The 23,430-nt window shown below is 39.2% G+C and overlaps 2 protein-coding genes across 2 annotated transcripts in view; one reads left to right on the top strand and one right to left on the bottom strand.

Moving 5' to 3' along the window:
- The window catches only part of VWDE (von Willebrand factor D and EGF domains), a 39,641-nt gene extending 27,963 nt beyond the window's left edge, over positions 1 to 11,678 (top strand). Inside the window, exons 20-31 of the mRNA XM_085050820.1 lie at positions 559 to 621; positions 2,026 to 2,697; positions 3,029 to 3,124; positions 3,214 to 3,309; positions 3,822 to 3,917; positions 5,167 to 5,262; positions 5,590 to 5,685; positions 6,169 to 6,264; positions 6,364 to 6,459; positions 7,748 to 7,843; positions 8,405 to 8,508; positions 9,774 to 11,678. Coding sequence (XP_084906946.1) covers positions 559 to 621; positions 2,026 to 2,697; positions 3,029 to 3,124; positions 3,214 to 3,309; positions 3,822 to 3,917; positions 5,167 to 5,262; positions 5,590 to 5,685; positions 6,169 to 6,264; positions 6,364 to 6,459; positions 7,748 to 7,843; positions 8,405 to 8,508; positions 9,774 to 9,794 — 1,628 coding nt within the window. The 3' untranslated portion in view covers positions 9,795 to 11,678. The remainder of the gene's footprint in view (positions 1 to 558; positions 622 to 2,025; positions 2,698 to 3,028; positions 3,125 to 3,213; positions 3,310 to 3,821; positions 3,918 to 5,166; positions 5,263 to 5,589; positions 5,686 to 6,168; positions 6,265 to 6,363; positions 6,460 to 7,747; positions 7,844 to 8,404; positions 8,509 to 9,773) is intronic.
- A 3,629-nt stretch (positions 11,679 to 15,307) lies between these two features.
- LOC146441018 (uncharacterized) lies at positions 15,308 to 22,948 on the bottom strand. Its single transcript, XM_085050819.1, has 5 exons — positions 22,662 to 22,948; positions 19,858 to 19,953; positions 17,794 to 17,898; positions 17,287 to 17,382; positions 15,308 to 15,717 (listed from the first exon to the last, which is right to left on the bottom strand). The coding sequence occupies exons 1-5, from the start codon at positions 22,849 to 22,851 to the stop codon at positions 15,608 to 15,610; spliced, it is 597 nt and encodes a 198-aa protein (XP_084906945.1). The 5' UTR covers positions 22,852 to 22,948; the 3' UTR covers positions 15,308 to 15,607.
- Between the last annotated feature and the right edge of the window lie 482 nt (positions 22,949 to 23,430).

Below are 23,430 nucleotides of genomic sequence, written 5' to 3'. Positions count from 1 at the left end.
AGAATGGTATTGCCTTATTGTCATTCAGATAAAATAGCTTTGATTGTGCTTCATGTTTCTAACAATAACTTAGAACTCTTTTCAGTAGTCAGCAAAGCAGGGCTGTGTTTCTGCTGATGGCAACATCAGACTGCATTGGGTCAACACAGCTGTAAAACACTTTTTTTTGGTCAAAAAATCAGATAAAAACCACACCTCACACACTTTTACATCGAAGTAGAGTACAATGGAATATTTTTGGCATTTTTCTTCATTATTTTCATAATATCATAAATTATTAATAAATTATTGAAAAAATATATTTCTATTAGATTAACATAGAACTATTTACCCAAATCAAGGCAGTTGCCAAGCATTCATTTACATACAATTACTGAATAACTTGTGTTTTTAAAATACTCTGTTAAAAAACTCTTAAGGATTATTTCCTAAATTTTTATCTGCTTTCTGAATTTTGAGTTGTTTTAATGTAGTAAAACTTTGACTCTGTAATTTATTTGAATTTAAACAATTGTAGCTACTTCTGTGCACTACTAATGTGCTTTCACATCTTTTCAGGAAGCTTTGAAGACACTGATGTTGAAAGGAAGGATTCCACAGGAGAAATTGGAGGGAATAAAGGTGATTTTTTTTCATGGAGAAAATGGAATTTCTAATTCACATACTGATAAGAATATAGCTGGCAAATAAAGATTCTAGTCAGTTTTATGCTATTCACTTTATTTTTCAGTCTGACAGAGTTTATTAATTACTGGAGTTGTATTCTGATCTGAAAAATGAGACTGAAATGTCAATATCAACAAATCCCATGAGTCAGTCAAGTCATATTATTAACTGTGTGATGTATGACACTCTTAGTTCCTTTTGTTTTCATGACTAACCAGTGACATAAAATAGGTAACATGGGGATAGGGACATCTGTTGTATGAGATAAGCAAAAGTTTATGACATTATGTTCAATGCCATTTTCCTACTTTAACTCAAAGGAAAGGTGAAGGATATGGCAAGTGAATGTCTTTATTCCAAAACTCTGTAAATGCTGTTGCTGGCATTTCCAGGTCTGTGCCTGCTGGGGGTTTCTTTGCAGGAAAGTCTCGTGTGTCTTTTCCCTTTATCTCTGAATTGTTGTTGGAGGAGAAGGAAGACTCTGTCACTGCACTGCCAGTGCTGGATAATTCTTCATCAGCTGCAAAAGGGTTTGCTTTCCAGCAGTGGGAGACCACCCTTTTATATGATCCAGTAAAGTTTAATATCTTGTAGACCATTTTCTAGTTATAAACGGGTTAGGCTTTCATTCCTCTGCTCCATAATGCTAAAACTCTATACACAGTATTCTACCAGTCTGGGATTACACACTTTCCCTGGGCAGAATTCCTTGAGGCACTGAGTCAGTCTCTAATCTATTAAACAGTCAAAACATCCCACTACTAAAACCCATGTAGAAACTTAAAGAATGTTGATTAAAAAGTTTGAAGAATAAAACATGGTGATACTTTTGTTACAAGTTGGTGGTTTATTCACCTAGAATACTGTCCATGGTGCATCAGTATCTACGAGCATCTACATACTTACGATTTTAGCTCTGCTTCTAGTGCTTAAACATACTGATGAACCATATACAGTATCTTTTCTTTAAATTCTTTCATTTACCTAGTTGAAAGCAGTATATGGAGCTGACAATCTGCTCTGACAGTAAATTTCTTTGTTGCCCTAATATGAGAAAATCTCTGCTGTATGCCTCATATAAATCTTGCTTTCTCCTTATCTTCCAGCCAAAAAAAAAACATGATGAGGGTGGGAAAGGTCATAATCTTGAAGGGTCAATGCCTTGATCTTCTCTAATTCTCTCAGTTGGGTTCTACTGCATACTTATATTCTGACATAGCACAATGAGAAATTTCCTGAAGCACAGAATAAATGGGCTGTATGTTTATCTGTTCAGAAAACATTCCCCACCCTCAAAAGGAAAAAAAGGTCTGATGGCATTCAAATACTTCTCCCCCCTTTCTTTCTAACATTCTGTAGGTTTTCAGCCATCATCCTTTGAGAAGGTTTTAAGCACGTCAAGTTATATTCCCAGTTCTACAGATGTCCTGAAGGGACTTATTTCTACAGAAATGGTCAGCAGCAGCACACCACCAGCCTCCACAGTAAAAACAATCACTGCCTGGAAGATACCTGCTTCTCAGAGAAGTGTTTCTGTACAGCCTGTGGTTACTGGAAACACTGCTCATGCTCTAAGCACCATCAGTGGTCACCTTGCTGACATGGAAAACAGTTCTTCAGTACATCCTGTAATGACTGCATCTTCAAGGAGCCATGCTGTATCACCTGAGAAGAAGACAAGGGCACAGGTTGAGGCCTTCAGCTATTTTGAGACCAGCAGGAAGATTTCCCCTAGCAGCAGAGCAAGTGTAATCGAAGGACATTCTGTGCCAAACAGTGCATTCAAAGGTGGAAATGCTCTGCACCTATTAGCTAAGCATAAAGCAAGTAATTTACCTTTTGCCCTTGTCGAAGTCACTGTCCCACCAAAAGTGCTTCCTGAAGAATTGAGTGAAACAGTGATTCCTAAAGTAGTGACCTGTTCTGATTTACCCTGTTTTCCTGGTGTACCCTGTGAGCCAAGTCAGGATGGAAGCGTCAAGTGTGGTCGTTGTCCTTATGGTTATTATGGAGATGGCTTCACTTGCAGAGGTATTACAAATAATTGCACTTCAATGCTTTGAAGAAAAGAATCTCGAGATGTCTTTATAACTTGAAAGTATGTTGTTACTGTATAATCAGTGGAAAGTGTGGTATATTGAATGTTCTCATTTTCATTATTAATATTGGCACAGTCTGCAGGCTTTTAGTTTTTGGATGCACTTAAAAATACTTTTCTGATGTGTCTTAGACTCCACATTTATGTGCAGGAACATAATGAATTCTCTGTGACCAGTTCACTACATTAGGCAAGACATACCAGTGTTGAAATGCCACTTTCATTTAACTTTTTACTTTCTTTGTTTTCTCCATTGCCTTTCAGCAAGATGTAGACAACCATGTGGCAAAAATATGGAGTGTGTGGCACCCAATATTTGTAAATGCAAGCCTGGTTATGCTGGTTATAACTGTCAGGCTGGTGAGTATGGCATGTTAATTTTGCCTGTGGTAACTCATATGCACACATTAGTGATTTCCAGAGTGCTGTTGATTTCTTTTTTTTTACAGCTGTATGTAGACCTGATTGCAAAAACCATGGGAAGTGTGTGAAGCCCAACATCTGTGAATGTTTACCAGGATACAGTGGCTCCACTTGTGAGGAAGGTAAATATAGTAGCTTTTGCTTTTAAATCCATAACTACCCAAAGGATGCTGTGAACAACTCCCATGACTATTCATTCTGACAGCAAAAAGGTATGTTCATTTTACTGTTACTTTAACAAAACTCTTGAGTTACATGTTGGTATATATCCTGATTTTCTTGATATACATTGGAAATGTTGCCTATGATTAGCTATTCCTAAATTTAGCTTTAACTGTAAGTAGAGCACTTCACCAGTGAATGTAGTTGCCTCTAAGCTAAACACTCCTGAAGAGTGGGAAGCACGGTCTGGAAGTTGTGTCACCTTTCTTTTCTTCAGGGTGACCACCACTGCTGGGACTCTGTGCTATTGAAATGAATTACCCTTGTCAAAAGGCATTGCATATATTTCCTTATTTTATTTCCATTTTTTTGCTCACTGTCAGTTATTAACATTTCCTTTTTTATAAAGCATAAACAGTCCATGCATCTTTCTAGAGATGATTTCTTGAACAACATAATTCTATATCTGCAGCACATTGTAAACCACCGTGTCAAAATGGAGGCACATGCTTGGACAGAAATCTCTGCACCTGCCCATATGGTTTTGTGGGACCAAGATGTGAAACAAGTAAGCAAAAGAGCATAAGAGAATAATACACAGCATTTTTCCTATTCTTCAGGAGCAAGAAAGCAAATTGTGGTTTAAATTTTTTGTACCCTCTCTCTAATGCTAGCAAATGACATAATACCTGTGCCTCTTTGAAGATTCCCATACTTGGGCTTTTTGAACATCAGGTAATATTTGCACATAACTTTGAAAACATGATGCACTATGAAAGTTGCAAATAGTTTATTATTTATGATTCACAAACATGGAAAAATGGAGTACATTGTGTGTGTGATACTATCTTCAGAAAAAAACAGATGTTTTGTTTGTCCTGACAGCTTTTTAAGCTCTATCAGCTCAGATTGGCTAGATACTGAGGTACATTCAGAAGTCGGTGTCAGTGAATGGTGTGTCAGAAAGACTGGGATACAGGAAAATTGAATTCAGAACCGTAGTGTAATGTCTTTTTCCTTCTACCTGGCCTGAAAATTGAAAAATTTTCTATTATCATAGATGAAAGATTGGAATTACTTCATCTCTCATATACTGTCTTTTACATATCAAATTGTACTTGCTGCAATTTGGCAACTCCAAATTTTGGGTAGATTTTATACTGGTAATTTATATCCTTCAGAGTCCAAATTTAGACATGCTGTTTATATATCATTTACTTGAATGTACCATTGCATTATTGACCCTGAATTCAGAAATTCCTTTGTTTGTCTCCTCTCCAAATCCCAGGACTTTGGGTTTTCAGTTTTTCTTGTTCTAGTTTCAATTGCAACAAAAAAATGCTGCTCTTTGTGAGAATTAGGTTTTTTGCTCTAATGAGAATTAGATTTTTTCCTGAAAAAGTGATTCATGTTTTTCCCCAGCCATGATATTTTAATGTCTTTGCTTGTCAGTCTCATATCACTGTGTGCATGCAGCTGCACTTGCATCATGTGACATGATCCATTGGGTTTAGAATTTTTTTTTTAATTTCTAGGTATTTTAACACTAAATATAACCAGACCATGGATATTTGCATGGAAAGACATTTTATTTACCTTTGTCATCTGGTGTTAGCTGTTATGGTTTTGAGACTGCATTACTCTGTTTAGCAATTCCTCTTCAGCTAGTGGAATTGTATGTTATTTCCAGTGTTAAGTTTTGGGTAAGAACTGAAAAACAAATCAAGCATAATTTGTAACATTTTTTTTATGTCCTTCCACCCCCTGTCTCCTCTCCTGCCTTCCCTGATGTTTTTGCCCAACTTCTTGGATGGTAGTGGTTTGCAACAGACACTGTGAAAATGGTGGTGAATGTCTCACTCCAGACACCTGCCAGTGTAAACCTGGGTGGTATGGACCTACCTGCAGTACAGGTAATACTCCTGTGACTTCCATGTTCCTGAGAGAGTGTCCATAGGACCTCCCATAGTTTGGAATTTGGAACTGCATGGCTCAGATGGCAGCAATGGGCAGCTGCTCACTGCTGCAGAACTCCCACACTCCCTCTTGTCTCTGCATGTTAGCTAGCAGCACCTCTGAGATACCAGTCTTACACTGATCCTCTAATCTGGGGTAAAGGTTCTGTGGGAATGATATTATCTGCTGTTATTTTAGGTTTTTCATTCCTTGAAAGAGATACGCATTTTATAGACTTTATTTGGATGTCATACTTCCCACTCTTCCTGACCCTGTTTCTGCAGCAATGTGTAATCCTGTGTGTCTCAATGGTGGTTCCTGTACTAAGCCAGATGTTTGCCTGTGTCCACATGGATTCTTTGGTGCCCACTGTCAGAATGGTAATATTTTCTTCTTTTCTTCTCCCCACTCCTTAGTTGCCATTATGAGGAAATCTGTGAGAAAACATTGACACAAAATTAACAATCAAGTCACCTGAGAAGTGGTACAAAACAGAGATTACATTAATTTTTAGATTTTATGGCTGATTCAACACCTATCCAAGGAGAATGAAGACCCCAAATTAGTCTTGTATTCCATTCAACATTTAAGCAGCTTCCAACGAGTTCCATTGTATGTTGTGTGTAGTCTGGTTACTCTTGTAAACATAGAGTTGCCAGCCTTGACCCCTTTATATCTGATTTTGTCTTAACTATTGATGGTTGCACCAAACCACATTAATATGGTTTTTACAAGGCAGGCCTGGTTGTGCTGAATGCACAAGCTCCCAGAATCTTAGAGTTGCACTCTTGTTTCCCAAAAATGTATTACTAAGTCAGAAGAAGTGCAAACTACAGCCTTTTCCTCCTGTTTGTATCTTTCAGCTGTCTGCAGCCCGCCTTGCAAGAATGGTGGTCATTGCATGAGAAATAATGTCTGCACTTGTCCTGATGGGTACACAGGCAGAAGATGTGAAAAAAGTAAGGCAGTGTTAAAATCTTTCTGTGACCCAAAAATAACGAATAAATTATTCTGTACTCAGTTAAGTGGATTAAACAGCAGACGTTTTTGATTTTAAGGTGTCTGTGAGCCAAGGTGTATGAATGGAGGAAGATGTGTAGGCCCAAACATTTGCTCTTGTCCTTCAGGATGGAGAGGAAACAGATGCAACACTCGTAAGTACCTTGTGGTTACCAGGAGAGCCATACCTTAAAAGTAATATGTGACTCAGGGCAGCTCTGTCCATGCAAGTGATACAAAGTTTGTGCCGAATAATTTAAGAATATATACACACATATAAACATTAAAAAATAGTGGTCAGTAACTTGGCAGCAAAATTTAGGATGGAGAGCTAATACCATGAGGTTCTTAGACTAAATCGTGAGACTGAAATAACTGTTACATTCTTGTATAGCAAATATTTTTATTTCTTTCTGAATTCTTGTCTAAATAAGAAACATCTGCATTTCTACAAAGAGATGAGTTAAAAAGTGGAAGAAATGCAATTTGTGCTGTAGGATACAAAACCAGATATAATAGAAGAAGTTCAGTGAAAGATTGGAAAACTGTGGAAACAGTTGGAAGTGCTGGGAATAAAAGATGTAATGGGCACAAGCACTTTAGGACAGGTAGAAATAGGACTCTGATGGTTGCATATCTGTGGATCACATTGTATCTTAATTAAGATGTTAATGATGCATAAATAAATTGTGTCAGCATGGATAAAAGCACAGTCTGCATGAAAATCAGCATGAGAATGGGTGGTAGAAATCCCATAGCTAAAGTGTTAGTGTCTGTCATAGTACCCACCTGAGGCTTGAGAACTGATGTGGGGAATGAGCTGTCTAAATGGCATGGAGGAAAAATGAATTTCCCTGTATTACTTTGTGCAATTATTGGAAAGGGCTTGTTTTTTGAAAAAAAAATATTACCAGTATTTACAGGGGTGAGATATTTTTGGACACTGTAGAAGAGAGATATGATTATCAAATAGCCAGCTGTGAATGAATGGAAATAATAGTGGGTTAGATCATGGCTTAATAAGCAAGGAAAAATGCAGACAAATGGCACATAGAAAATAACTTTGGATCAAATATTCATGAGTTGATTCATCAGGTGTTCAATTGCATGACACAAAAGATCTCTCATCAAGGTGTGTGCTTTAGAAAGCTAACTTTGGAACAAACAAAGCTCTTTAGTGGTGCTGACTTCAGTATTTCAGGCTTTTGTAGCAATCTGTGATGCTGCAGAATGTCTCAATGTGAGTTTTGGTTGTAGGGCTTTTTGTTTCTAGTTGCCTCTCTTCTTTAACACCCTGTTGACTTTAGACAGATACTTGAGTGAAGATGATGTGACTCTTGTGTATGAAAAGCACTCCACCTCTTGTGGGTATCCTGAAATCTGAATAATTACTCAGTGTAACCAGTTGGGATATAACCAAACTTTGTGATGATGTTTGTGCAGCAATCTGTCTTCAGGAATGCAAGAATGGTGGAGAGTGTATTGGACCAAATGCCTGTCATTGTCCTCCACAGTGGGAAGGCATCCAATGTCAAACACGTAAGAATGGTGACCCAAAACCTCTTGCTTCAGCACAGTTCAGAGTGCTTCAGCCATATTCAGTGCATAGAACTCCTATACCTTGGCTGTAGTTTAGCCACATCTGTGTCAAAGGCAGGATAAAGAGGAGAGGTTGCTCTGCCCCTTCTGAAGCCCTCCAGGATCTGATGGCACTCTGGGACAATGGCAGGATGTCTTGGCTTGCTCTAGTGCTATGTGCTGCTGCACAAGCCCTGAGAGGCCATCACAATAGCTTGAAATAGTAAGGTGTGCTAAAAAGCACCTTATTCGTGTTCTTTGCTCAGTGTTATTCATGCCCTCGGCACTTTCTCATGTTAAATCTGCATCAAAGCAAAAGGGGGATGGGATAGATAAAAGAACATTGTTGGCTCCACATGACCTTGAAGTTTCTATACACTGAGGGGTGTTTCCCTGTGAAAATACCTTCCAAGTTCTTGGTTCCTATGAGCAAACAGAATAAGTACATAGAGATAGCATCCACTTTTCCTTCACCAAGATGTGTCCATGAATAAAGCCACAAATGTACCTCTCTTGTTTCAGCTGTGTGCAACCAGAAGTGTCTGTTTGGAGGCAAGTGTGTATTGCCCAACGTGTGCTCTTGTCGTCCAGGTTATACTGGAGTCCTCTGTGGGAGGAAAATTCAGGTATATGTAGAGTCAAGACACCATCACAATACAGTGATTTGGGAGTTAATTAATTAGTCCACCTTTATCCATTGAAGGAGCATGATACACACCAAATGTGTATTTTGTCTGATTTCTTCCTTTCATTCTGCAGCGAGGGAAATTCCTAAGAACTATTCCAGTAATTTTTAGGTTCTAATACTTACAGAATTGTTCTCAACACCTAACATAAACTTCCTTTGTTTCAAGTTAAGCTGATTGTCTCTTGTCATGCAGTAGGTATTGATAACTATCCTCTTCACAGCAACCAGTATTTTCTTTTCCAGCGTCTGGCTTCATTTTAGCAAAGAGTGTCCTACTGCTGACTTTCTTAGCTTGCATCAAGTCAAGCCCTGATTTTTTCCCAACTAACTACACGGCCATACCTGTTCAGTTCATACCTGTTTTATACAACTCTGACTTATCCCCAAGTGTAGCTTGTGAATGACTTTACTTTTTGTATCATAGGGAATAATGACCATTTCTCTGTTTTGTCATGCAATTTTCTGGTGGATTCCTTTGCTTGAGTGCTGACACTCACTCACTGAAGTAATTTAGTTACACATTTTGTTACAACTGTTTTGTGATGTCTGAAGTAAAAGCAGTCTGCTCTTCTTGCATGATCTATGTTGTTTCTCTTCTTTTAGTTTCAATGTATTTGGACACAGTTCTGGTGCCAGCAGAATTGAGAGATAGTAGACAGATGTATCTCAGAAATTGAAAAAAGGCAATGTTCATACATATTTTGAAATTATGAAACTACACATCCTATGTCAATAAGGCTATAATGTTTGCAATATGGATTTCAAAAATGTGACTCAAAGAGAGAATTAATTTTGATCTAAATATTTTCATAAATATGTCAAGCATATAGTTAATGTATTTTCAGTCTAGAAAATATATCTTGTTGGTCAGTCAGACAGTGCTGTATCATACATTGACCAAAATGATACAGCACTGTATCATTTTCATAATATATTTCATAAATATGTCCTGCATATAGTTAATGTATTTTCAGTCTAGAAAATATATCTTGTTGGTCAGTCAGACAGTGCTGTATCATACATTGACCAAAATGACACATTTGCTTAATGAAAAAAAACCAACGATATGCACAAGTTTAAGTTAATGTTGTGATTCTGTGTATCAGGCAAGCAGAGATTCATTACAATTGTTTCATAAACTTTATCATAAGAATCAGTTTTATCATTAAAGTCTGGTTTTAATATTTCTTTTCTCTCTCCAAGGTACAAAGACACCGTGGCTGAAGAAGTGTGGCAATTCAATTGCAATGCTGCATGGATGTATGAGACTTGAAAATAACAAAAGGGTTGAAGGCAATTACAGAGTTGACTTAAAGGAATATTCAGAAGCCTTATTTTAAAAGATTCATATTGGTCATAAACGTTGGCGACCTTCAAAACAACAATCTTGTAGTCATTCAAACATATATATATATATATATGTATTTCTGTAATTTTTTGCTACCTCATGCACAAACCCCGCAGCCTCTTGATACCTTTATTGGACTCACAGATCTCAAAATTCTGCAGTTTGTTCATATCGTAAAGTGGACTATGACATTTCTTTTGAGGGACCAAGACTGTAGCAGCTGCTGAGTGACTCTAGCATGGAAGGCAACACTTCAGCACATTCTGAATGGTACATTCTGTTTATAAACACTGTTTAGATACATATTATTTGACTGCAGACAGAAGAAAAAGCAGAACTACTTTATTCTTCTTTGTTTTGTATTTACACCAGTCTTGTAATAATGACAAACCAGTAGCAAGGAAGGAGGGGAAACCTGAACTGGGGCTGGACTACTAACAATGAAGGCAAGGCCTCCTGTCTTGTTAACAGCCAGCCAGATGCAGAATGATTCTGATTTATCTATGACAAACCTTTGCAGCCAGAAGCCAGATCCCAACTTTTCTGTTTTGACTTCATTACTTGCAGTCACAAATTTGAATACCTAGCTACTGAATTATTTCTGTATCTGTAAGACTTTTATGCCCCTGTCTGAGATGGCAGTCAGTAATACAAGGAAACTTTGTCCCTAAGTCTCTTAGAGAAATTTAACAATGCTTTTAGTAATGCTGAATCTTAAAATAAGAATAAGAGGAGGAATTTGTTGTACATCATGTGATCCATCCTCATAACATTGGAAAGTATTTGTAAAGATTTCATAGAGGATTTTTTTCCATTATCTATTGCTCCAGTGAACTCTTAGCACCTACCAGCTGTCAGATAGTTTTTGGAAAAAAAAAATTCAGTTTTTCTGAAGTTTTCTGCAGACTACTTCTACCTTCTCCTAGAGCTGTGAAAGACATTTCAGTTCCTGCTGTAAAAAAGTGAGCTCTGGTAACAGACACAAACATCCCCTTAGCTAAGCCATTGAAGTTTATTGCTTTGGTTTTTTAAGCCAAAAATAAACATCATGACTTCCTATTCTCCTGAGAAATAATCACATTATATACTCTAATTCTGAACAGGAAGAAAATGGAGGTAATTTTGCCATTTACTGCTGTTCTGGGATGCTGATTGCCAAATCATAGCTGTTAGCAGCTCTGTGCCTAGATTTCTCCTCCCCTTTCGATAGTCATCTTAAGTCATCTTGCAAAGTAAGCTGGCATTCTGGGAGCTTAGCATCATTCCAGAATGATAGCTGATGGATTTCCAAGCGCCTGACTGGTGCATTTTAAAACAATGTCCAATTTCCCACTTGCATATTAAATTCAAGTGTTTCCATAGTTTCTTTCAATCAAGCATACCCCGAGAATGATAGCCTGATTATTTGGGAACTGTTATGTTATTTAAAACCTACTCCTCTTAAACCATTTCCTTTCTCACATCTCACAAAGCTGTCGATGAACAAAACCTGACTAGCTCTCGCAACTGCTGCCTCAGGATGATGCTTTGGATGCACAAGGTCCTGAAAAAGTTTTTAAAGTATAAACACACCAATATCACATAATCTGATATTGTAATCACTGATGTTCCATGTGTCAGTTACAGAGGTGCTGTGCAAAAAACATAACATCTTCCTGGAGCACTGTGAATAGTGCTTTGGTTAATGAGTTTGTGCAATCCTTCATTCACAAAAACTTAATCAATACATATATGTGCATTTCTAGGATTTCAGGTACAATAAAGGGGTTTTTATCATGACTGTTAGTATTTGCCATTTATTTTCAATAGTTTTAAAGGCAGAAATTATTTCTTTTACATTTTCCAAATGCAAGCTGTGTGAACAAAAGCACATCCAGAGTTTTGCTACAGTAGCTAAAAAATGCTCAGTGCGAAGCTTTTCTATTTTCCAGCATGCACGTGGTGCAGAAAAATTATTAGTACATGCTAAATGCCAGACAGCTACTTGAAAACTGCCCAGTAATTATGTGATTGTAGTAAAAAAATAGTTTCAACTATTGTCCATCACACACATGAAACAGAATTCACTGTAATTAGAAAGCACATGGCAACAATGCAGTAAAATTGCTCAGTGAAACAAGATGCAGAAGCATATAGAGGGGCTTGTGTACAGATGTTAACAAACTGCTAAAATTGCAACCTGAAATTAGGCCCAAAAGAGAGGATTTGGGAGTGGGGAGAAGGGTTGGAGTTGACACTGTTGCACTCTGAAGGAATGTAGGGCAACTTGTATTATACTGAAGATTTTGAAGTGATTCTTATATTATGCAGAACACTGGTACCTTCACTGAATTTTATTGCATGATTTCTTTAGACACTAAAGAGTGCTGAAGGTACCCATGTACATGATCCATTTATTACCTGGCTGTAATACAGTTGCTCTGCAGGCCAGCAGAAATCCTCTCAAGTCCACATTGGTTTTTGCCCCTGGTCATGAAACTTAAAATGCAGTACGATGAATGTTTCCTGAAGGAAGGACTTGTATCACAGAAGATACCACAGATAGTCATGTTGGCTATGATTTAAAAATAAAACCACAAGTGAGCCCCATGTGAAAGGCTCGCTCTTTCTAAAAAAGTTAGTTATGTATTTTTATAGCTGAGAAGAGAAATTAACATTTCCATTTACCAAAAGCAAACTCATGAAGAAAAATCAGCACAAACGCTAAAGTAAATAGGTATAAAAATGTAAGCTATTTGACAAACTGGCTACACCCACTCCATTATTTGTCCAAACAGAAAAATCTGAAGTTTAAATTTCCAAGACATAACATCTGGGTACATATATAACCCCAAATGTAGAAAGTTTTACTAATGACTAAAGATGTTCATGCAGATTCTGTCATATAAAGGTGTCATATGCTGGTATCAGGTCATTTTACCCAACTTCTGCCCACAGCTCAGTTTAGCCAGCAAATGATATTTTACAGCTAAACCAAGTAAATCCATTCTTGCCAGAAGCACTTAGAACAGAAAACATAAATAAAAAGCTGCATGTAAGTAAACTAAAAAGAGGAAACACATTCCTTTTCCATGCACACTCTAGAAAGACAGAGTATAAAAAATACAACCAGTGCCATACTCCTAAAATCTTTCCAGTTGTTTTAGTGAAAACCAGAGAATCTGTATAAGGTGTTAGAGTCAGCTCTAATGAATAAGGGAGCTAACATGCTCTGTATTGCTTTTCTTGACCTTCGAGCTGCACACATGACTAGCTCCCCACAGGAAGACACAGCTATCTCCAAAAATTACATGCTGTAACTAGTATGTTCAATCCTCCAGTGAGCAGGAAACAAACAAAAGACAAGAATTACTGACAGTTCTTTTAGTGAATGTATGTTGAACTGTGGAAATAATAATCTGGGGACATGGATTGCCATTAATAATACATTCTAAGATTGTTCTACTCTAACTAGAAAAATCACTTTTAAACTCACTTAAAATTTAATTGAATGATGAAGAGAAATAAAGCAAAACAAACAAACAAAAAAAACCCCACAAAAACCGCTGCAGCCAGTAGATGGTGCTACATTCAAGTAGTAGCTCTGAAATGTGCCATTGCATTGTGTGCCATCAAATTACTGCTTACTTCAATCATTTCTGAATAGGAAACTATTTAAATCAGCATTTGTTTTGGCCTGCTCAGAAACACCAATTACAAGTCTCTCAATGACTGCTCCTGGTCTCTTGCTCCTGACAATGACAATATCTCTTCCAACTTCTAGTCACTATTACTGTCACTTTTGTCTTTATTAGAAGAAGTCAGTTTTTTGGGAATAATGCTGAGATATTATGCCTTTTTTTATTTACATAGTTCTGATTATTTACTCTAAATTTTGGATCTGGTGCAAGTAATTTTTTGCCATTCATTTCCCTGCAACCAGTATGTCACCTAACGTATTCAACCTAGGTCCTGGATTTCTAAATTATGGCATGATGTAGTGCATTGTGAGACAGAATTTTATCATCATTGTGCTCAAAATCTGCTTCAGAACCACTGATGAAACAGTATTGTTCCATGCATGAGAATCACATTTTCCACTAGCAGGTGTGAAATTGCCAGTATATCACAGCAAAAGCCTCACAAAAACCCATGCACTCCTCTTATGTTGTGCTCTGTCCCTGCAAGAAATCCTTCAAAACATCTCTGTAGCAGGTTTCCTCTGAATCAAAGGCAACAGCATCCAAAGAAAGTGCAGGAGAAAACTCAGCTATGCCACACAGCAACTGCTCATAACAGAAAACAGGAGTCTAATGGACTGCACTATTGCCTTTCAGTTGCCCTCTGCATGCTTGGGCTCTCTCTCGTACAGAAGATTGGTAACTGAGAAGACCCCATTACCTTTGCCTCCTTGCTCAGTGGCTTGTAATCCCAGGAGAAACAGGTCTATGTAACTCACTGTGCGTGAGAGCTACACGTTCTGGTAAGGGAGCTTATACACAGTTAAAATACTCTTCCAACAAATGGACTAAAGTAATGCATAGCTAAAATTCACCCACCAAAAAAAAAAAAATTATCTGAGCGTCATTTGGAAAGTTGACTGATTCAATTTGCATGTTTTGGCAAAACCATCCTGAACTGTAGCATTCAAACAACAGCACAAATGAGACATGGAAAAATGAACACAGGAGTCTCAGTCCAATCTGCAGCCCATTCAAAAGGCTGCAAAACCTAAATGAAGCCAAATAGGAACACCTCCAGAAGACAAGCGTCAACATCCTCCACACGTGATTTGTGTCAGACACAGCTTTTCCTTACAACCAGTCTGTGGCCTCATATTATATTGCCCCTGTAACAACACAGTCTTGAATAGAAAAGAATTATCAATATCTCCAGAAGAAAAATACATTTCCCTCTCTCACTGGGATAAGGAAAATAAATAATCATAAGTTGACAGATGATCAGATAATATGGCTGTAGAAGTAATCAAGATAAGGGCTCTTGGAGTATCAGCACAGTGTAAGCTTTTAGAAAGTAACAGCAGAATATTTTGAACAAGTATGGGGGGGAGTGGTTGGTTGCTTTGGTTTTTTTAAATACTGTTAACTGATTGAGATCCAAAACAGACTGGGGGCGGGGGCAGGAAGCAGACATAAAGTGATAACTATGATTTAAATAAGATGCTTTGCAGTTTGGTAATGTTCCAGAAAGATGCAAACTCTGCAAATTTCCTCTTGCAACTGTTTAATCTCATTGAAGGCAAATTATACTTGACCTAACATTTACTTCTTTTGATCTGAATTGAGGGCTTTTTATTTCATGTGCTTTTTAAAAATATAATTATATAACACAAGTCTAGTCAAACAGGAGAAAAATTTTTTAAAAAGAGCATAGATCTATTTTGAAGTACTTGATTTGAAGAAAAATTTTATTTCAAGGTCAGCTCTATCAACCAAGGCATAATACTTCTGCTTATGAAGAAAAAATGAGAACAGAAGAAAACATGTCATACACAGATGGATATTTATAACAACTTTGCCACAATCAGCAATACTTTCCTTTCATATAGAAAAGCATTTACTTAATATAGTGAGGGCAAAAAGCTATCTGAAATCAAGTTACCATGTTTATTTCAAGGTCCCCCACTGCTGCAGACTTCCTCTCTGCACAGTTACATGAAAAAAATGCAGCTTATCTTGGTGAAGTTGCTTCATTCCTTCCTTTTCTTTGTACACTGTGGCCCAGAGTACGGCAGTCGGCATCTACACACGTTTGGTGCAATGCATTTCCCTCCGTGTTGGCAGGGCGGTTTACACACAGCTGAAATGAGACACCAGACACACAGTAAGTCTTCAGCACAACACAGGATCATTTTTCTTCTTTGTCTCACTGCAGTAGCAGAATAGTTCCCTGGTGACTGCACTGGGACAGTATAAATAAAAGCATAATGGAAGAACTGAAAAGCATTGCCTCTCAATTTATGGCATTGTGGCCTTCACTGGGATACAGGCACCGTTCATCTACTCTTATTCATGCTCCATTTGCCTTTTAAAATACTATATTTTCAGTTCTATAAGACACGGGCTTTTTTTGAGATGGATGCCCCCATTAAAGTGAGAGAAAAATAAAGACTCCTGCTGAAACTTATTCAAGCCAGTTCTTGGATCCACACCCATGAGGAAACAGCCACCACATCCTAGCAGTGTCTCATTCACTGCCCTCCTCTTTCCCCACAGGAGCAGAGGAGGGCTGAGTCGGCACAGCTTCAGCTGTCCCTTGCTACCCACCACCTCAGCTGACAAGCCAGGGGCTGCAATTTGTTTATGAGCATCTACACCAAAAAAGTCAAACTTGATACAGCTCTAGTTAGTTTGGGAACAGTGATTATTTTGACATTAATAATCTGAACATTTCCACCATTACTGCAGCTCCAAGGAATGGAGCTAAGTATTCTCTGTTCTATGCAACTCCCACACTTGGGTTTTAGTATCACCCTCTCTCTCTATGCACTGATTAATATAAAGGATAGCATTTTGATGGTCAATGGGAACATCAAAATATTACTTGTTAATGTTTTCTTGACAATACATATTTTAGAAGAACTAACGCTAGCTGATTTAGATTCCCCCAGCCATGCCAAAATATCAGATGCAGAGGATTTAATCCGGAGACCCACAATATCCATGTCAAAACTAATGTTTACATGAACTTTTTTTCAGTCTTCCAGAGAGCAAACAAAAAACCCTTTCCTTTTGTAGTCTCAGGATTATTGCCTTTAGCATCAAGGCAGTGCAATTACAAGCATACAAGGCCCAAGAAGGGTAGATTAAAGACTTTGTAATCACCTGCTTTTGTGAATCAAAGTTTGTGAAAATGGAAGTAGCTGTTCAGCATGAGTGTCAGTACTAATCCTGATTACAGGTAGCTTTCTCTTACTCAGAATTCTAAGAACACCTGGAGTTGATTCTGCCAGCTTATCCTCAAAGTGAGAAGCAAGTTTCAATTTTACATGTCTATAAAATTTAATGAAGCTTCTAACCCACACCAGTAGCAATAGTATTTCTGTAATTTTCAATTCCTTATAAAGGGATCTTGGTTTACAGGCAATATTTCAGAAATACCAACAAGACATACCAAGTAATTAATTCAGTGACAACCAAAATCTGAATCTCTTTCAAAGAGGCAAAGTTCTGTGTTTCTGACCAAAGTGAACAGCCATCTACTCCTTATGTATACTTGTAAGAGCCCCAGTGTGTGGAAGCAGCTCTCATTTACTATTCTAAGATCCTTCCCTGGAAGGTTTGTTAGGCACTGAAGATTTGAACACTTTGATTGGTAAATCAAACAAGCAGAGGAAAGGATAAACAAAAAATGTCAGAAGTCATTTACCTAAGTGACATGCTCTACCGACCCATCCAGCTGGACAGCTACAAATCCCAGGAGCCACACAAGCTCCATTATTCCGACAACCTTGAGGACAAATTGCTACAAGAAAAAGAATGGGTAAGTCAGCAGGATTTATAAAACTGATGTAAAAGCACCCTGACAGAATGAAAGATTCAGGATGATACAAGTCAAAATGGCAAAACACATTTCCTTCTAGGCCAGATATTCAACTGGTGTAACTCCAGAAGCATTTCCACGATCATGGAAATGGAAAAAAAAAAATATAGGTACTGTGTTATGAATATTGGTTTAAATGTGAACAGATGTACACCTTAATGCAAAATAATTTCACACTATTTTATCTGTGTATATACCCATAATGGTACTCATTTCTATAGTAATGCAATGACATTTCCATACTTACTAGTCTCTGAACACTTTATAAATGCTTTTGTTACTGCAATTTCAGTATTAATCAGTAAAAATATTTTCATGGATGTCGATACCCACCTTCCTGGCATCTTGATCCTGTCCAGCCAGAAGCACAAAGGCACTTCACCACTCCATTGACAGAAACGCATTCCCCACCATTCTGGCAGCCTCCTTCACAGCTTACTGTGGAAAGCAGCATACACCATGCATTTTAGAAGCAGCATAGAGTTCAAATATTTGTCTTTAAACAGCTGGTCTGGCATCAACTGCTTGTCTAATCACATCTGCAAAGACTAAAATTTCAACTCTTCAGAGCAAGGCACTATTCTATATGCAATGAGTGAGGATGACAGAACCACCTTTTCAAATGCCAACTCAAAAAGCAGTTAAAATTAAGCATGTGCTTAAAAGCTCATTGAGCATTGAGCCTGAGAGTATTGTTGCTATGGGACAGCTTCTCCCCTCCCCAGATGTGAGCCAGCTTCTCACCAGTAACACCACTGTTCATCGGCAACACCACAGGAACTACTAACATGCATATTCCTATCAACCTTGCCAAATCACAGCTGGTAAGCCAGTAACGTGGTTAAGGATTCATGTATTTCCTTACCTGACAGAACCTACATGTAACAAGAGGAAGAAGAGAAGAAGATATTACTTTGACAAATGAAACTATGACTATAGTTAAGTTAAGCAGTGCCTACCCAAAGGCCAAATACTTAATTTAGCATCCTCATTTCAGAATTGTTTCACACATCGAAGCCCTGAAGGCCTCATTAACGAAGCGTTATTTATGCCAGACATATGATTGGTATCAACTGTGGTGAGCACTGTCTTTGAAAAGTGGCACAATCACTGTTCTGTACAATCAAATGCTTCCTTTCACAAGCATGAATGTATATCATACACCACCTTTGCGGTACTGAAGAGAAACAACTATCCTTCATTATAAAGACAGACAGTTTGGACGTCTGCTTCATAATTTGTAGAAAAAATGTTCAAATCTCTTGTTCAGCCACAAGTTTTGAGCACAGTTTCAGCTATCATATTTTTGGCACACATACTGAACATGCAAGGACGTGCAAGTCAAATCTCTTTGGAAGGGATTTGAGCTGGAAAAGCTCTTGAAAGCTTGTTTGCATATTACTTTGTCACACAATATAAGTTAATGTATTTAATATTGATGGTATTTGATCAATCCTGAGAGAGAAGTGCATGAAGGCTGGGTGAAAGCAAACATCACTCCAGTCTTTTAGGACAAGGAGGACTAAGGGAACTACAGGCTGGTCTGCCTCACCTCAGTCCCTGGTGAGGTAATACAAGAATTGACCCTGGAAACCATTTCCACCCACATTAAATACAAGAAAATCATCATCAGAGCTTCACAGTGAGGGTGACCAAATGCTGGTACACGTTGCCCTGGGAAATGTGAATTCTCTGTCCTTGGAGATATTCAAAAGCCATCCAGACATGGCCCTCAGCAGCTGGCTCTAGATAGCCCTGCTTGATTAGGGACCTTGGAATTTATGGCCTCCAGAGGTCCCTTCCAACCTTGCTCAGTCTGTAATTCTGTGAGATTCTATAACAGCCCATTGCACCACACCACAAGTTTGTACACTTGGATTGCCTTTTCCAAACCATGCATAATTCAGTAGGCTTCCCGAAACCATAAAAATTGGTCTTTGCTACTCCTTATCTGTCATCTCCCACTATCTCTCAACGCTTCATTGCCACACATATCTTCAGTGGCTGGCCCTCAGTGTTACCATCTTGCAGGTACAACATCAAAGTTTCAACCACTTAATGCAGAAATATGTATCTCTACAAGCCATCACAATAAATTATTTAGAAAGAATCTGTTATAGAGCTAAGTAGAGTATTTATGCAGCACATAAACAGGGTGTTTTCCAAGGGAAAGAACTCACTCAGATTCTCACAAAGCATTTCAATCTGTATATTCCAGCCTATCCTCCTGCAAGCATGAAGATCCTCTAGGCCAGGCATGAGAGTAAGGTCAGAGCTTTGCAGAATTAAGGTCATTATTTCAAAGTGCATTAAAACCAGTACTTGAGGAGTCCCAAATTAATTTAGTCTTTTTTCAAACCCCTTGTCTTTCCAAGCTACCACTTGCTGGGGCCTTACCTTTGTGACAGTATCTACCCCCATACCCAGGCGGACATCTGCATTTTCCAGGTCGGAGGCACTCTCCACCATTTTTGCATTTTGGATAACATGTAGCTGTAAGACAGACAACAAAGAAAGATTGGATAAATATTGGTAAATCTAACTAAAGTCACTACTTAAATATGTAAGAAATTTGCACATTATTATATTTTCATCAGTTTGTCTTCGTATTTTCTAAGACATATTTGCCATGTCATCTTACACTGCCAATAAGGTGAAATTATTTCCCTGCACAGAGAGTACTCCACCATACTTAGCTTTTAAGCACTCAAAACTAAGGAATGTTTTTGGCCTAGATAGAACAAGCAGAAGAAAGAGCCACATTATGAAGGAGCACAGCTGGACTGCCAAAAAAGCTTTTGATCACTGAAGTGGAGAAGTGACAGGTGAGAAAATAGATGATAAGAAGAAATGATCCAATAAAAAGATGCTGCAACTTGAGAGGCATCTCATGATTCTTAAGATGAAGTATCAGAGTTTTTACTCTTTACTGGATTCCTATGTTCCTCTTCAGAAAAGCTACATATTCTGTTCCTTATATCTCTTCTCTAAAATGTCTCTAGACAGAAGTCAGTATTTCCCCCCCATGCTATTTTTTTTTCCTTCAGCTGGCTTCTCAGAGACCTTTCTGAAATATAAAGTGTTTGTTTAGTAAACAAGATAAATGTAACTTTTCTCATAACTGTAACTATCTGCTGGCAGAAAAGAATCTATGATCATCACAAGTCTTGCAACTTTTTCATTGCTGACAGCTTGGACAGGTTGGATAAGGGGAAAATAAAAATCTCAATTTTGCGAAATTCTGGATAAATCCAGTCAGATTGCAAATAAATTACCCATCACTTAGTCTCCTTGCTAGTCATAATCATCATCATGCCTGCTGTCTAAGAAAGCATTTGTTTATTCACACACAGATTTTAGAAACCCATGTATTTCTGGGAGTCTCATCTGAATTAGCTGCTGCTGTGAGATGAGCTCCCTACTTATCCTTTGACTGGATGGCTGAAAAGTATGAAACAGAGGGAAGAAAAGGGAAAAGATGAACGATGAGTAAAACCACTCTCATTTTGTCCTCATATACTTATAGCACTCTCAAGTGACCCAGCTGAAAAATAGAGGACTTTTCACGTTAGTACCTGCAGAATGACTATTAGCAGGCAAATAAAACACAGAGACATGTATGAAAAAGCCAGCCAGTGCTCAGCTCTCCCTAACTCTTACCAGATGCTCTCAGTTATTTGGAAGTGGCATACAAGAGCTCCCAATTTAAGAAAAAATCCATTTCTGTATATAATTTCCCACAGTTTTCAGTTCAGTTTTCTTGACAGAACTAGGGATGAGGCTTCATTTATCCTATCTTTTTTTTTTCTATGTTGATGACCATATAATCACAAATATTCAGTGGTTTCCTTAATAATTCCAGACAGTTTTCCTCTCTAGTTCAAGAGCTGATCTGCATCTCCAAAAACTTTTCACTTCTGCCCTACACTATAAAATGTCTAGGAACCAACAGTTGTTTGGAACAGTTCATACAGCCTAGTTTTTCATTTCCCCTACACAGTACATTAGCTATACATCATTTGTCACCACCTGCTAGCCTCAACCTCTAAATGAAAAAGCTCTTCATGAATAATTGCAGTACTGAATGAAATTTTCAGCATTTCATCTCAGAGTTAAAAAAAAAACAAACCAGCATATTTTAAATGAAGGACATTGAAAAGTAGAACAAATATTGTACATTTCACATATAACAATGTGCAAAGGAACTCCTGACACAGAGTGATTTTTTAGCAATGGCCACAAGCTCTACAGTTAAACTTTTGAACACGGGATTTAGAAATCTAACATGCTACACTGAACAGGGTTTAAATTAAAACTTTTCTTCACGATGTTTGCTTTTGCATACTAGGTAGCATTTTCAAAAATACTTTGTCTCTCCAAGGAAACCAACAGGAACAGACTCCAGCTGACAGAGTAAAGCTGTCACCCTAGCTTTACTCCTCCTGCTGTGGAAATGGGACGTACAAATGACTCTGTGGGTCAGGTAACAGCCAGGAAACAAACTACAGTACTTTTAAAAGCATAACATATTCTAAATTAAAAAAAAAAGTCCAGAAAATAACTTACTTTCTACACACTATTTTGATATTTTTGTTCATGCTATCCTAACTAATTGCACCTAGAAATATCAGCTAAATGTTGCTGAGGCTTAGAAAGCTGTCAAGACTCTAAGAGCGTTCAAGAACCATCTGGATGCAATCCTGTGCCATGCGCTCTAGGATGACCCTGCTTGGGCAGGGATGTTTCACCAGATTGACCCACTGTGATCTCTTCCAACCTGACTGATTCTGTGATTCCTTAAATACCTCCAGGGAAGTATTTAAGCATGCACAGTTCAAATAATAGAAGGAATGAAACACCAAAGCCTGGCCAGTGAGTGGCCTCTTACGCAATGTCCAAGCGGCACAGAGCTCTCTAGGGACTCATGGCCACTTCCAGCGGCAGTGTCTGCTCACCTACGGGAGGTTTTCCCGCTGGCTCTTGGCTGTGCTCCATCAGCTCGCTATCACTGCCTCACCTTACCACAGCGTGTCCTAACTCTCTTCTCTCGCCTCACCTTCCTTAGGCTCTCCCTGCATCTCCCACCCTCCTCTCAAAACCGATCCAAACCCGCGCTCCTCACGCCTTCCCGGAGGATGGCTCCCCTTGGGGCTGGCGGAGAGCGAGCGCAGTGCCCGTGCCCCTGGGAGCGCCCCGGTTACCGTGCTGGCACTGCTGGCCCTCGTAGCCCTTGGAGCAGAGGCAGGAGCCGTCGCCGAGGCAGAGCCCGCCGTGCTGGCAGCGCGGGCTGCAGGCGGCGGCCGGGCCGGGGCTCAGCGCACCCAGCCGCAGCAGCAGCCCCAGCCCCAGCAGCAGCCCCAGCCCCGTCCCGCCGCCGGCCGGCCGCGCCATGGCCCAGCAGGGCAGCCCCGGGCTCGGGCAGCTCGTCCCGCTGCGCTCCCGCCTCCGCTTCCCTCGCTGCCCGCTCAGCCCCGCTCCTTCGCGCTCCCCTCGCTTTTACCCTCTCAGCCCGTTCCCACTCCTCCTCCTCCTCCTCAGGCCGGCCTCCCCCCGCCCCGCCGTCCCCCGTGCCCCCCCGATGCCCGGGCAGGCTGGCGTGTGGGGGAGAGGCTCAGCGGTGACCTTGCCGCCCTCGACAGCTCCCTGAAAGGAGCTTGGAGCCAGGTGAGGGGTTGGCCCCTTCTCCCAGGCAGCCAGCGACAGCACGGGACAAGAGGACATACTCTCAAGCTGCGCCAGGGGAAGTTTAGGTTGGACATCAAGAGGAATTTCTTCACAGAAAGGGTTTCCGGACGTTGGAATGGGCTGCCCAGGGACGTGGTGGAGTCATCATCCCTGGTGGTGTTTGAGGAAAGACTGGACATGGCACTTAGTGGCTTTGGTAGTGGTTTGGTCATAGATTCGACTCAATGATCTCAGAGCTCTTTTTAAACATGACTGATTCTGCAATTGTCTGCAGGTGCAGAGGCC

The sequence above is a fragment of the Lichenostomus cassidix genome, chromosome 2, assembly GCF_008360975.1.
Source record: "Lichenostomus cassidix isolate B80296 chromosome 2, HeHo_3.0, whole genome shotgun sequence".
Taxonomy (NCBI): domain Eukaryota; kingdom Metazoa; phylum Chordata; class Aves; order Passeriformes; family Meliphagidae; genus Lichenostomus; species Lichenostomus cassidix.
This window is presented reverse-complemented; position numbering and strand designations above follow the sequence as displayed.